Raw genomic sequence first — 15,143 nt, 5'->3', positions numbered from 1 at the left:
TCACCACACGCCCCACTGAAAGCGGGAACCAAACATTATAGCAACCACAAGGAGGTTACCCCATGTGACTCTACCCTCCCTAGCAACCGGGCCAATTTGGTTGCTTAGGGGACCTGGCTGGAGTCACTCAGCACGCCCTGGATTCAAACTCACGACTCCTGGGGTTGTAGTCAGCATCTTTACTTGTTGAGCTCCCCAGGCCACCTTGCAGCAATAAATGGTCTGTTTAGACTATCTTGAGGAAGTTTTAAGTTCTAAAAGTTACAGTATGGTTACATAGTACATCAAATTCTTTATTCTCAAAAGATATAAGAAAATGAAATTTGCTCAAGATATGACTCCTTTAATCTTGTTTTTATTCCACAAATACACAATCAAACACAAACATGCACTCACACACAGACTAATGCACAGCATGAAACTCACGTGCATAGGATGGACTGATCTTCTCTGTCTGTGGGAGGAACAAAAACACATGAAGAGAGACATTGGCGTAACTGATGAACTATTACAGTCTCAATGATTTTGCCAGTATAGTACACCCATTAAGGCCACGTCCACACTAATACATTTCTGTTTGAAAACACATCTTTTTTTCTACATTTTGGCCTTCCGTCCACACTGATTTAGACAGCGAAAATTGAGCTTTTCGGAAATGCTCTCCCAAGTGGATACATTTGAAAATGCTGTCTTCGTGTTGTAGTGTGGACAGGGGAAATGGAGATATCTGAAAATGATGACGTATTTGTTGTCATGTGATGCAAACATGTGATCCATTCAACCCAAAACAATCAAGATGGCGGCCCATGTTGTAGCAGCCTTGTTGTGCCCGATATTCACTTTGTTAGCATAGTTACATTGTACAACCTTCACAATGCATTCCTTCAAAGGCGACGGGAAGTTTACTAGGAATTGCTGTCCAGTGACAGAACATGAGGACAATTGCGTACAATCAGACCATACACCAGAACTGTAATTTTTTGCATGCACACTAAGGGGATTTAAGAGTTTTGAGTTTTCAGTGTGGACGAGAAACTTTTGAAAACGGCAGTGTGAACAACAGAGAGTGTTACTAAAACGCCATTTTCAAATGTATATGGATTAATGTGGACGTAGCCTAAGTGAGAGAAAAAGTATCAACATATTTAATAAACTTTCTTAGGGAATTACAAAATAACATCTTATTGTGTATGTACAACATTCAATCAAATAAATCCGTTCATAATTTTTTTTGTGCTGAAATACTGTGCGCTGAAGTGGCGCAACTACTGTATTTACCGAATTCGCCATTAAGTCGGGTTAGTAAGTGTTTAAATAAGACTTGAAAGAGCAGGACAGTGAATCACCTATCAGACAAAATTATAAATGTTAAGTCATTAATTAGAAATAAACAAATACCAGTGACATAATTGGTGTGGAACAATTATGTCCTTTCCTTGAATTCCCCCACACACACACTGGTTAGGCCAGTTTATTAACCACTGACACACCCTGAAGAGCAGGATAGAGGGTGAAATTGCTAAATCTCAGTCATGCCTGGGGTTGCACACTCTTACTTAGCGTGTGAAAGACCTGATCCATCTTCATGCACAAACATGAAACTGGCTCTTTTTCAAAATTTCAATGCAGTGAAATGAATAAATTCACAAAAACTTAAGCAGCCTACAGTGGGTTAGTTGGTTGCCATGGTACCTTGCAGCATGCTCCTGTAGGCGGCCTCCGATATGGCATAGACATGTGGCGGCATCTCATGACGTTTTTTCCCACGATACATCTCTATGATGGATTCTGTATACATGGACAGGTTCTTATAGGGATTTATCACCACACAAAACAGGCCAGAGTACGTCTGTGGGACATCACAAACAAACACAAGAATTCACACAGATAGAAATAACGTTTCAGCTTCAGATGCACTCCCACAGTCTTTTCACTGACCGTCTGATACATATTGTACACTAAACTTGCAAGCACTTGTCAAAATCCCAAATTTCGATTTGATTGGCTGCATTTACACAACTTCTGCGAGTTGGGTGTACATATTTTTATCCGTTCGTTTTGAAAAAACAAAGCATCCCTTTACCTTTTGAAACAAAGGTACTGGGCAGCTATAATGAGCTCATTTAAGGAAGAACTTATCGCTGGATTTGCCAAAGATATTCAAAGTTTTGTTTGAGGCATTAAGAAGCAAGTAAACTAGATATTTACAATATTTACAAGAGTTATGTCTGTGAAATAATTGGTGTTTATTACTTTTGGACAGACAAATCACAAAGCTTACAAATATTTCTGCGTTTTCTGAACCGCCATCCATAGGCTACCATGCCATTATTTGATTGAGTTTATTTTCACAGCGGCCTATTGAGGTGACTTTGATTTCAGATTTATCTGCCCCTTAACGGCAAATTAAAAAATAAAATTAAAAAAACAGTTGGTCCCTTTCAGTGTTGGGTGTAATCCAATTACTAAGTAATTAGTTACTGTAATCTAATTACTTTTTAGTTTTTAAAAAAAGTAATGTAATGCATTACATTTTAAATTCTTGTACTCAGATAACAGTTCTATATTATTTGTATAGAATACATGAATTATGAACCCGTATCGAGTCATTGTGAAGGAGAAATGTGAGGTGCTGAGTGTATCTTGTGTGTAACAATGAACAAGAAAGAAATATAGACATTCTTTTGAATTTGTTAAGAAGAAAAATGTTTTAGAAAGTAACTTAAAAGTAAAGTAATTAGTAATGTGATTCTTTTTCAATGAAGTAATTAGTAAAGTAATCTGATTACAATTCTAGGGAAATAATTTGTCATTTGTAGTGGATTACTATTTTTAAGTAACTTACCCAACACTGGTCCGTTTACATGTCAATTAGGCAGTTCTTCCTGTCTAAGTGGCTGGTTCTTACCCAGAATAAGCTGCAAAGCGGGCCAGACTTTATGCCAATTGTCAAAAGTCTGGCTTCGCAAAACTAGAGCTGTCCAGAACAATGGTTCCTGATCCCATATTTTAAATTTAACTTCAAGTGGTGACCTAAAACAATACCAAACCTGTATCCATATTAAATGTAGCTTGGGTTGCATTTCCTTTCACCTTGCTTAGTTTTGTTCATGGTTTTTGAGGATAAAGGCATTTCACATAACTTCCTCGTGTTGGCATCTGCCTAATTTGTCTAGCCAACATGGGCTGCCAAGTGTCTACCAATTGACAGATGAATTTGCGTCAAATTACTATAAACTTCGATTGGACACACAGCCTTTGATTTCAACAAAAAAAGATATGGGAAGTGTAGTCTTTAAAAGGTGATAAGGCTATTTATTTTGCTATTGTGGTGGGGTGAGCGAAGGTGAAGGTTGGGGAGTGTTTAGAGGTTTTGGTCCAGTTAACGGGCGGGGTGCGGCAGCCTCATGCGCCTCCCTCCTTACAACAGGGGAGTTGTTCGTTCCCTTACTATAAACTATACAGTATATGTATAGTATCTTAACTATACATGACTATAATTGCATTTTATTATTTGCATTTAGTGTTGTTTTTTCCATCCTGTTGCAACCATATCAGAACACATTTTTGGGTCACAACCCACCACTGTTGGTTCTGAAAATTCTACACAAATTCACAAAAACTGAAAATCATGTAACATATACAGTGCATACACATGATCGTATGCACTCATTCAAACTTGATCACTTAATATAGTAAACACTGGGCTTAAGACACTCAGACTGTTGACACCTGACAGATGCGTTATGAATAATGGCCCTTGATCTAGTGTGTGTGTGAGTTTGTGTGTATGATTGAAACTATGCATGTGTATTTGTAATTGCTTGGCTTCTTTATGCATGAAACCTGAGGAGAAACTTGAACCGGGAGTCTGTGATGAACAAACACATTTGCGTGTGTGTGTGTAACACTACCCTTCTCACTTACCCACACACACATGCCCACACACACACACACACTCATGTGATGGCAGGGCTGACTGATCTCTTAAAGGAATACAGGTAGATCAGGCAAAAAATAAAGTTCTGCCATTTTTTTTTTTTACTCACCTTCATGTCGTTCAAAACCCAGGTGACTTTCTTTCTTCCATGGAACACAAAAGGTGAGTTTCTGAAAATTATCATGGCCAGTGTTTTCCATATAAAAGCCACGTTTCCACTATCGGGCCAAATGAGGGTGTGCTAGTGCATGCCAGGCCAGTTGCATTCCCACTTCTGGGGCTTCAACGTGCCTCCTCTGGGCTTTCTCTGAGCCAACGGCCAACGGCCTTTGGCAAGCTGATTACCCTTGGGCTAAACAAGGCCAACTGGGGATTGAGGCAGGGTCAATGTCAAAGGTGGAGTTTTGCCAAACTTGGCAGGTTGTGTATCCAGCTCACAATGGCACATGTCTGGGAAAAATTAAAAGATTGTGGGTACAGTACAAATCTGTTGAAAAGCACAATGGACAAAGCGGTGCCCAAAGAAAGAACTTTCCATGGTTTGAGATCATGGACGGTGTGCTGGGACAACCATGGCAGTTACAGTCGGTGAGTAGTCAAAGTGAACTTATCCTGCTAGCTAGCTAATGTTTACAAATGATATAAATTTGATATTCTAGATAACTAAATAACATGACACCTCAGCTTGAGCTTCCTTCTTGCTTGTGAAATAGGTGGGGTGTGTGACATTGGCACTAGGGTGAGTTTTAGGGCAACAACGTGTTCAGATTCATGAAGAATCATTCAGTCTGGTTCGTGAACTAGATAAATCGATTCATGTCAGACGTCAAGATTTTCAATGAATAACGACTAATATTTTGGTCTGCTCCTTACACAAAATATATGGCTTCAGAAGACTTGGAATAAAGAGCATGAGTCGTATGTACCTCTTTTATGATACTTTTATGGTACTTTTTTGTTATTTTGGAGATTGACAGACCCAGTCCTCATTCACTTTCATTATATGGAAAATGGTGGCCAAGATATTCTTCAAAAATTCACCTTTCGTGTTCTATTGAAGAAAGTAATTCATTCAGGTTTAGCATGACTTGAGAGTGAGTAAATAATGACAAAATGTTCATTTTTGGATAAACTATTCCTTTAAAACATGTAGGGAAAACACACATACTCACATATATGAGTCCTGAATAGTATCTCTCTCGCAGATTGTGTAAAACAGAGGCCTCATTGAGGCATGTAAGATCAGCCATGTCTTCAACTTTACTAAAACGGGGCGGGTTCATCCGCTGGAGTTCCTCCCTCGAAAGTGTCAGTTTCCGCCCACTGTCCATAAGCTCCACCTCCACCTCGTCACCCCGCTCCTCACGCACACTTGCAGACTGTCGGCAGGACAGACAGAGAGAAACATGAAAGATGCAGAGAGACAGAATGAATGTACTCATTGTCTAGTACTCATTGTAACTCCACGTTTGCAGCCAATGTGCTGATTTTGCTACTGGTCTGACCAGTAATCAGTTTTTACAGTCATATTCACTGTAGTCTGATGTCAGTATGAAAAAATTAAATGAAGCCATATTTATTCAAGCCATATTGAAAGATAACCACACACAGTTTCTGTGTTATCTCAGAGATCGATGTTTAAAGACCCCATGAAATAGCTTGATGAGCGCAGTTTTCTTTCCTGTGTTGATGTATTTCCTATTGAAACAGGAAGTTTTGTGCAGGATATACTGAAGGGCTTGTCCCTTTTTTAAATAGCCAATAGGCAATAATTACATTACAGCATCATTTGCACATCATTTTCTACTTGCTATTGCTAATCAGATACATTCGCATTCTAGAGAGCTTTCTATTGGACATAAAATGTGTGAGTGCAAGATGAGTCATCAATATTTTCGGTCAATTTACCTGGAAGTGAAAGACTGTAAATTTTTGCAAAAAGTTACATTTTTTAGCTTTTAGGAGTAAACTATAGATGGATTTAACGCTAATGGGGCGATTAAAATGCTGGAGGGCGTCAAGTGCTTTTGGTTTCGAGGTTGGCATTTCTACTTGGTCACTGTCTGCCCTTCCATTGGTAGTTGCTGCATTTTGTCACTACTCATTTGAATAAAGTTGAACTCTGCTCAAGTCTGTAACATCGCCAACGGTTGCTGTCGCTCATGTAGCTGGTAATCGCCAACTCTCATTGAAAATAATTTACTTCTAGTTGCTTTGATGCTGCAAGCTGCATTTTGTGTGAATGTCCCTTTAACAGATTTTATTGGGGTCTTTAATATTCTTCTACAGAGCACTGACTCTCTCTCTCTCTCTCTCTCTCTCTCTCTCTCATTCACACACACACACACACACACACACACACACATATATTTGCTTTGTAGGAAACAAAGAATACATTCATGTTTGATGGAGACAGACCATCTGAGGGAGTGTGTCAGGGGCTGAGAAACAGAAATAGATATATTGAGACATTGAGAAAGAGAGAGAGAGAGAAAGATGACCTCTAACAGGAAGTGCTGAAATCTCTCTCTCTATGCCAGTCACATTCTCAATCTCAACATGGGACACATTATGACGAGGCAATTTGCATTGCAATATCGCTTAGCATTTATCAACCACTGCCGCAACAAGTGTATTTTTCTATTCATAGTGTGTCATATCAAAGTACTCAAGGCCTGATTTAGACACGTGTTGAGTGGCTGGTGTGCACATTACTTAATGATGTTGTTTTGTAAGTATTCTAGGGTACTCTTGGTGGTTGCCAGGGCATCACTATGTGGTTGCTAGGGTGTTCTGGGTGGTTGCCAGGGCAGAACTAAACGTGCAGGATGGGTTCCACACCAAGTTTAATAGTTAGGGGTTTGTTCAAACCTTGAGAAAGACACAGGTGGACAAATACTCCAATTACACAGAATATTCCCTTTTACTAACTTGACCATCTTACCTCAAACCCATGTTTCTCTGAAGGCACCCAGACGAGCCTCTTAGCCGCCCAATCAGCTTGGCTGGAGGCGGAGAGTGCAGAGGTCGGTGTCCCAGGCCCCGTTCCCGTGGAGAGGAAGTGGGTGACATCATTAGCACCGCCCCCTGCTGGCCTGGACATCGTTGCAGCACTGTGTAGGAGAAAGAGAGAGAGAAGTTGTAGCTGGCACATTCACCCAACACCCCTACCAATTCAAAATAGTGATTTTTGGCCCACCTCTGAGATTTTGACATTTTCAAGTGTACAATTACAATTTAAATCATATAAAAATGTCAGAATTTAGACATAAACTCTTTCTTTGACATTTAATTCAGTGTAGTAAAAACATATTTTTCATTATTAACTAATATTATTTACCTAAAACAAAATTTAGTTGTGTCCCACAATTTAAGCGCAACCCTGTTACTGCATGAAATACTTCAAATTGGGACACCCAAGAAATAACAAACATGGACCCTTTTCACAGCATGACGGGAAGACATGTTCATAATCCAAAAATCAAATTGTGTTGACTGCATTTGTCACACTCAAACTTCAACCCTGTTACTTAAGTTTATGTAAGAAAAAAAATTTCCTTTAAATAATATGAAATACAAGTTTATCAATAACTACAATTCAACATTTGGTGGCAAACTAGCCAGCATCTACTGTGTGACAGCTTAATTTGTGATAAATTTGCAACCCTGTTACTTGCTTATTAAATTTTTTTTATGTAATTTAGCTTTTTATATAGGCCAACATTTTGTCTATTTAACTAATTGTTAGAAAATTCTCACACAAATTTTGGTAACAAGTTTGCATAAACTGCAAACCTCATAGAAAATTAATAGAAAATAAAACAGTCCAGATCATATCTAGTTTGATCTCCTGGGGTTAAGGGATAATTCTGTCATCATTTGTTTATCCTCATTTAATTTTAAACCCATACGGCTTCTTTTCTTTTGTGTTATACAAGAGGAGGAATTTTGAAATGCTGACTTTTATCCATACAAAGAAAGTGAACGGGGACTGAGGATGTAAGCCCCACAGCTTTGGAACAACATGAAAGTGAGTCAACGATGACAGAATTTTCATTTTCGGGTGAATATCCCAGGAATTAACTAAGGAATAGTACACCTAAAAATAATAATTCTCTCATCATTTACTCACCTTTATGCTGTCTCAAACTCGAATGACGTTCTTTCTTCTGCAGAACACAAAGACATTTTAATGAAGATATGAGGTGTTTTTGTCCACACAATGCAAGTCAATGGGGTCCAACACTTTCAAGCTCCAAAAAAGGCAGCATAAAAGTAATCCATAAAACTTGAATGGTGTAACACATGGCTTCTGAAGTGATATGTTCGGTTTTGGGTCTGAAACAGACCAAAATGTAATTCCTTTTCACTAAGTAATATAAGTCAATAGGGTGAGTAAATGATGAGAGAATTATTATTTTTGGGTGAACTATTCCTTTAAGCACATCCTTTAACTGATTATTTGTTAAAAATGAAAAACATAAATCATTTCTGGAGAGTTTCAGGCTCTATTTTGTATCCTATTTGTGGAAATGTCCAATTATTCATGGAGAAAACACTGCAGAGAGACAGATCATCTCCCTTAACATAATCATAACCATTATCATAATGTTCTAAATAATATCAGAATAATATCACGCGACTGGGGCAATCAGCCAGTCCATCAATCACAGAGGAGCAATAGGGAAATAAAGAGTGATTGTGAGAGACAAATGGACAGACAGAGAGCATAAGAGAGAGAACTAGGGAGAGGATTACAGTAGTGTGATATTTAATACTGCAGTTATACTGAAGGACGGCCAAATTGAGCAAGTCAACCCTAGCAAACAGTATGTAGGTGAGAGCGAGAGTGCATTTGTGCATAAGCTGTTTAAGTCTGACTGTGTGAATGCATAGACTAAAGTATGTGTATATGGCGTTTTGGTTAAGTATATATATATATATATATATATATATATATATATATATATATATATATATATGGTATATCTGTGTTTGATGCATGTGTGTTTCTCTGTTTGTGTGAATGAGCTTGAGTGCATGCATGTACTGTATGTCTAGGGAGGATGGAGGGACAATGTGCATGTTCTGAATTTGATACACCAGTGAAGTGACATCCAGGCCAGAATGCAAAGAGTGGAAACGAGGTCTACACATATAACCTCACATGGAAAAACATGCCATTCTGCTTTTTGCCTCAGACTAAATCGGTTTATCCAAACCCCAATACATAATGTCAAACAGGCAATTCTGGATTATTGCATTGAACACTAAACCACTACACTGCTGAAATTAAATAAACTTTTATTTTAAACACAATATCCGCATAAGCCTTTTTTATTGATTTCATTCTGATCTACAGTATTTCTGGCTACTCACATTAACAGGCTCCCTGTGATTAAAGCAGGATAGTTATCCACAAAATAAATCCATATACAGATCGATTAGCCTACACGATAATGCATACTGCTGTAGTGGGAGATCCAGGAGTTTGAGAAAACTCGGACTGACTGTGGGCAATACAGCTTGCATGACTGGAGGCAGGGGCAGATGCCTCACCCATTTCAGGATGAAAGCAGGAACATCAACACATAAAAGTCGAGGGATATCTTGCAAGTTTTTTTAAAGATTGTGTAACACACATGGAATGTGTATAAACTTGCCGTTCTATTGTTGTCATCTGCTCTTTGTCCCTGTCCTCAAAATTCCCACAGGGCTTCAGAGCTCGACCATAATGCGAGCTGGCTTACTCTATGCATGTCAATCACTCGGGTGTGGTTTTTCATGTATGTGTAGCATCTGCTGCATGACAATTGCATGTATGAACCAATTTGATGACGATTTACTGACTTTGATCCAAGGGATCTACAGTGGAACAACATGATGGTGAACAATCCCTTTAATGTGTACGGTACATGGTCATAACCACCATATGATTCAGATTCAGTTGACCAATATGTTTTTGTCAATGGCTAATTCTATTAAGCTTTGCATATCATATTTGATACATGGTTTCTAAAGACACCACATTATCAACATTATGGATATTTTGTTGAAAAACCTATTGTATGTAATGTACCAGATGTCTACTGCCTCCTTGTGAAAGTTTCTGTGCTTTTCTGGAAGTAAAAGACCTTGTAATATCATTTCCAAAATGGGCCTTTGAACTGTGATGCACTTGATTTTGATCAAGTAAAAGTGATGTTAACATTTATATAGTTACTCATAACTGAATTGAAGCAACTTGTGCTTGTTTAAAATTCCATACATCATTTTGTAGAAAAATCACATTGAAATGCATGTATCAAATATGATACAACAGGCTTTTGAGGTATATCTCTCAATCATCATTACATAACATTCATTCCCACCACAAAAAAACAAAACAAACAAACACAGAGCTGACATATAATTTATATAAGATATATTTAAAGTGGGAACAGATATGTATATCTGTATTTTATATTTGCAGTCTGCTCTGTCATTATAAAGATCTCAGATTGCATTATAAAGATTTAAGATTACATTCATAGATGGTGTCATCTAGCAATAACATCCTGAGACCTTTTATTCAGAAACTTAAAAAACAAAAGTCCTATACAAAGATTAATTGCTGGGTCTCAGGAGGACAATGACATTTAAAGCCTGATGTATCAAATATGATTTAAAAAAAATCACATTTTCACTTTATACTGTTAAACATTTTTGTTAGATAACGTAAAGATGAGTCTCATGTGGTAACATCAGTGGTGTTGGACCGTGGGTAATAGTGGACCTAAGTAAGAGGGGGGCCCTAACTGCAGGGGGTCCCACAGAAAAGTTACTTTGATATTCCATGATATTATCATAAAAACATTATATATAGTAATGACATGCTATTGGTAGGAATAAAATGTCATAAGACTCCATTTTCCATCCGTAAAAATGGGGAATTCCCTTAATCTGCCTTGTCTCCTCCCATGTTAGTGACACCCCTCCGCACCCTCAATGAAAACCTGGAGATCTCCAAACGGGGGCGGAAACTCCAAAAGAGGGTGGGAAAACTTCAGAAGATAGCTGGGTTACTCAAGAAGGGGGTTGAGCGTGCTCAAAAAGGGGGCGGCACTTCCACCCACGGTTAGGGTTAGGTTAAGGGTTGGGTTAGGACTCTGTATGTCTTTGCTGGTGGTTAGGAGCTTCTGTCCCTTTTTGAAGCTTGGCCTGCAGCTATATCGTCTCAATGAAAACTAAAGTGGTCTGGTCCACAAGTTCAGCCAGCACGCGATGCAAACTGAGAAAAGTCAAGTACATTACTTAGTCCATTAATGTATCTACAGAAATGAAACCGAAATCAGACGTTCAAAATTGAAAAGGGGCGGAGAAAGAGCGAGAGGTGGCAGACAAGTTATGAGTTTCTAGCAAAAGAAAAGTCAGCCGTAGGTGTCAACATAGCTACTGAAGCTGGCTCTACACTAGCTCATTTTTCCAATGATTTTCAGGTGTTAGCCTCATTAACATAATCACTGGCCAGGACGAGGGAGACAGAGCGCCCATTAGTACTTCTCAGCAGAAGGTGTTAATCACCTGACAGTCGAGACTCACTGCTGAGTTAATGGCTTCAAGCACTGAATAGACACAAATATTTTATTTGAAAAAATAATTCTGTCACTGAGAAGAACTCACAAGATGACAAGCTGATCGGAACTTTTTTTATAACACTCAGCTGCATATCATCACAAATGCTGATTAAAATCCATAGTAATTCTGTCATTCTGCAGAAATAATGTGAAAGCATCTAATGAAGGATCAAAATAACCTTGAGGAACATTTTACAGTTTTGGTGCATTTTAAAATATACCCTTGTGAAAGCCAACTGAACCATGTAACTATTTTAGCCCCTGTTTCGGAACAATCAAGCAAGCTCCAGGACTGAAAACACCCCAAATCACTCAAAAAAAAAAAAAAAAAAAAATTATTTTGTCAGAAAGAGATAGTTGCGGTCACCCCTCCACCATTTTTAATCGGCAAGTGTGTCATACCTCTGACTGAAGAGAGCGAGATCTCAGCAAAACAGTCTGCCATTGTGACACCCTCGGCCAAAACAAGTTGTTTTAAGTCTGCTAGTGTAGAGCCAGCTTTAGGTAAATATTTGTTAGATATCATTGTAAACAGGGTCCAAAATTAACACTAGACACACACCAAATGCGAGACAAATTTGACTTTATCATGTTTTATTCACCAGATGGATGGTAACATTATTAGCAACTGCATCATAACATGATTTACAATAAAAAGTGAGAAGAACAATCTGACCCTTGTTAAATAAAGTGACATTCACAATTCCTTTGTTAAAGGAATATTTCGGGTTCAGTACAAGTTAAGCTCAATCGACAGCATTTGTGGCATGATATTGATTACAACAAAAAATATTTTGATTTGTCACTCATTTTCTTTAAAAAAAGCAAAAAACTGGATAACATTGAGGCACTTACAATGGAAGTAAATGGGGCCAATTTGTGGAGGGTTTAAAGGCAGAAATGTGAAGCTTATAATTTTATAAAAGCACTTACATTAATTCTTCTGTTAAAACTCATGTATTATTTGAGCTGTAAAGTTGTTTAAATCATAATTTTTACAGACATTTTAGGGTTTGTTGACATCGTCATGGCAACGAAGGTATAAAACTGGCAATAACTTTACACAGAAAAGGTTAATAAGTAATTTTATCACACTAAAATCATGTTAACACGCATATTGTTTATGTCTTGTGGCTGCACTTTTGAAAAAGTAAGTATTTTAACTTTTTGGGGAAACATCTTACCTCTCTAAAGTTTTTTTCTCTCCAGAATTCAATGAGATTTATGTGGAATAGTCCTCATTTTAAGCCAACAGAAGAATATGTACAACAGTAATGATGATGTATTTAATTTTTTCTGATAGGTGCAGTAACACAATAGGCACAATGAATAATCTGTATTGTTTGTCACTGATATTCAAGGAAAAGACAGCTAAATAATTGAACTGAACAAAAAAGAAAAAATGCAAAACTCAATTTCATGGCTAGCTGTTTTATAAATATTTTTATAATAGATAAATTATAAATATTACAATGAGTTTAATAATATTTAAGTACATTTTCGACCCTGTGTAAATGTCAGTGAGCAAGTTAAGACTTGTTAAAACTATCTGAGAACAGTAATGCTTCAGGTAAAACTGAACAACCTGGCACTCCTCTTGTTTCAGACATCTTTTTTTCTTTTTCTTTCTTTTTTTCTTTTTTTAATATTTTATTGATTGATCCAAAGAATACATGTTTGAAAATAAAAAGTTGCAAACTACTTATAAATAATACAGCACTGTAAAAAATCAATCAAAAAGTTTCTATACTACCCACCACCACAAACACAAATAGTTTAGGCAGCCCTAAATTAGTTCTGTGCCCGGGACTCAAGATTTGGTGCTACACCGCTGGCTAACATCTAAATTAACTGGTTTAATTCAAGTCAAAAATGTTATTTGATCTAATCAACCTGACAAAGTAGGTTACATTTACGGAAGTCATGTTTATGGGTTACAAGTAGAAATAGATTGTTGAGGTAACAACTGCATTAACTCTTTTTTTCAGTGTAGTGTATATGTAATGATGATGATGTGTGATGCATGTGTGTGTTTGTTATGCTGGAACGCCAGGGGACAAGGGTGGCACACCTTACCCTTTAGCACCTTCCCTATCACAGTGATTACGAGATGCGCACTCAGTGACTCAACTGCCTTAGAAGAGGTGAACCTGTGTGTGCCTGTGTGTGCCTGTGTGTGCCTGTGTGTGTAATATGATTGGAATGAGGGTGTATTCTCTTTCTTTCTCTCTCAGACCAAATGAAAAGGAATTAACTACTCCTTTGACTACTCCACAACTCCCACAGCCCCTAATTAGGGGTCGTTCACACCCACGCGTCCTTCTGTGCTGTTTTTCAATCGTTTTCCTATGTAAACACGCGCTAGACGGACGTCTTTGAGAGACACCTGCGGTCTGTTCCATTCGTTGCGTCTAGCTTTTTTTTTTTCTTTTTTTTTTTTTATTGTTTTTTTTTTTAATTGTTTTCTTTCTTTTTTTTTTTTTTTTTTTTTTTTTTTGGCGAAAAAACAAAACAAAAACACGCTTCCTTCTTTTTTCCCAAGGTAACATTATTAATATCACCGCTAACGTTCCTGATTCCCATGGTAACATAATTCCAATATTTTAGCAGCTTCCAAGCTGACTCAGTGAGAACGCGCCCACGATGACTCAAAATGCTGTCTAGGTAGACAGTTCACTAGGTTTTGGGACACAGCTTGTGTCATCGTGCCGGTCTCTGTCTGTATCTGCTCTGCGAATGTCTACAGTTGTCCCTTTAAACGTGGAGGTTTTAAAGCTGATCTGTTTCCATAATAGGAGACCTACAATACAGAGGGTCAACCACACCTCAAGTAAAAGGAAATAGAGCAGCACCTGTGATGTGAGCAGTTTAATACAGTATGAAATAGGTTAAAAGTATAGACCGCATGCACCGTTCATACTTTCTTAAAATGGCTCTGGGAAACACCCTTTAACGGGAATTAATATATTTCCATTTACAGATGAGACGTCCAAATGCTTGTTAACAATGACCAATTCAATAAAGGTATTTAAGAGTGCTTTTAAGAAACACTTAATACATAACTGATAAATCGTTGTATTATATCAAATGCTTGTCCATAATGTGCCAGCATGTAACTGTTTTCTATAATGAACCTCCTATACAGGCTCTTGCGGGGGACTGTCCCTCTCCGGTGTCATTTTCGGCTTTATTTCGAGGCCCAATAACCCATTGAAACACAATCTCGCGCACGGCGCAGAATAAGGAGAAATGGACAAAATAAAAGACAACGCGTGTCTTACCTTAAATGTGTTAATCCACACTCTGGATATGACTAGAGCGGTGAGATGAAAGGAAGGGTGCCCTCTTGTTTTTCTTTTCAATGTGTGAGTATGAATAGTGCAAATGCGGCTTTTCACATTACAGCGCTGCCTTGAAGCCGCAAACTCATTCACACTGGGAATAATTAGGAGAGTATAGCAAGTGAGGGCAAGCGGAGGACTTCACCGCAAAGCCGACGCTTCCTCACTATTGACCAATGGCGGTTGGGACTTACGCGCAAAGTCCCGCGTTACAGAAAATGGAAGCCAATCAAAGCCCGCAAAACT

General features: G+C 38.0%; 1 protein-coding gene across 1 annotated transcript in view; it reads right to left on the bottom strand.

The window, feature by feature from the left end:
• The window catches only part of LOC127453738 (myosin-10-like), a 51,953-nt gene extending 36,925 nt beyond the window's left edge, over positions 1 to 15,028 (bottom strand). The window contains exons 1-5 of the mRNA XM_051720388.1: positions 14,838 to 15,028; positions 6,885 to 7,053; positions 5,113 to 5,319; positions 1,693 to 1,849; positions 427 to 454 (exon numbers count right to left, since the gene is read on the bottom strand). Of these exons, the coding sequence (XP_051576348.1) occupies positions 427 to 454; positions 1,693 to 1,849; positions 5,113 to 5,319; positions 6,885 to 7,043 (551 nt within the window). The 5' untranslated portion in view covers positions 7,044 to 7,053; positions 14,838 to 15,028. The remainder of the gene's footprint in view (positions 1 to 426; positions 455 to 1,692; positions 1,850 to 5,112; positions 5,320 to 6,884; positions 7,054 to 14,837) is intronic.
• Positions 15,029 to 15,143: the final 115 nt, after the last annotated feature.

This window comes from Myxocyprinus asiaticus, chromosome 16 (assembly GCF_019703515.2).
Source record: "Myxocyprinus asiaticus isolate MX2 ecotype Aquarium Trade chromosome 16, UBuf_Myxa_2, whole genome shotgun sequence".
In the NCBI taxonomy this organism is placed as follows: Eukaryota; Metazoa; Chordata; class Actinopteri; order Cypriniformes; family Catostomidae; genus Myxocyprinus; species Myxocyprinus asiaticus.
Note: the sequence above shows the minus strand (reverse complement) of the source record. Positions and strands in the feature narration are given on the sequence as shown.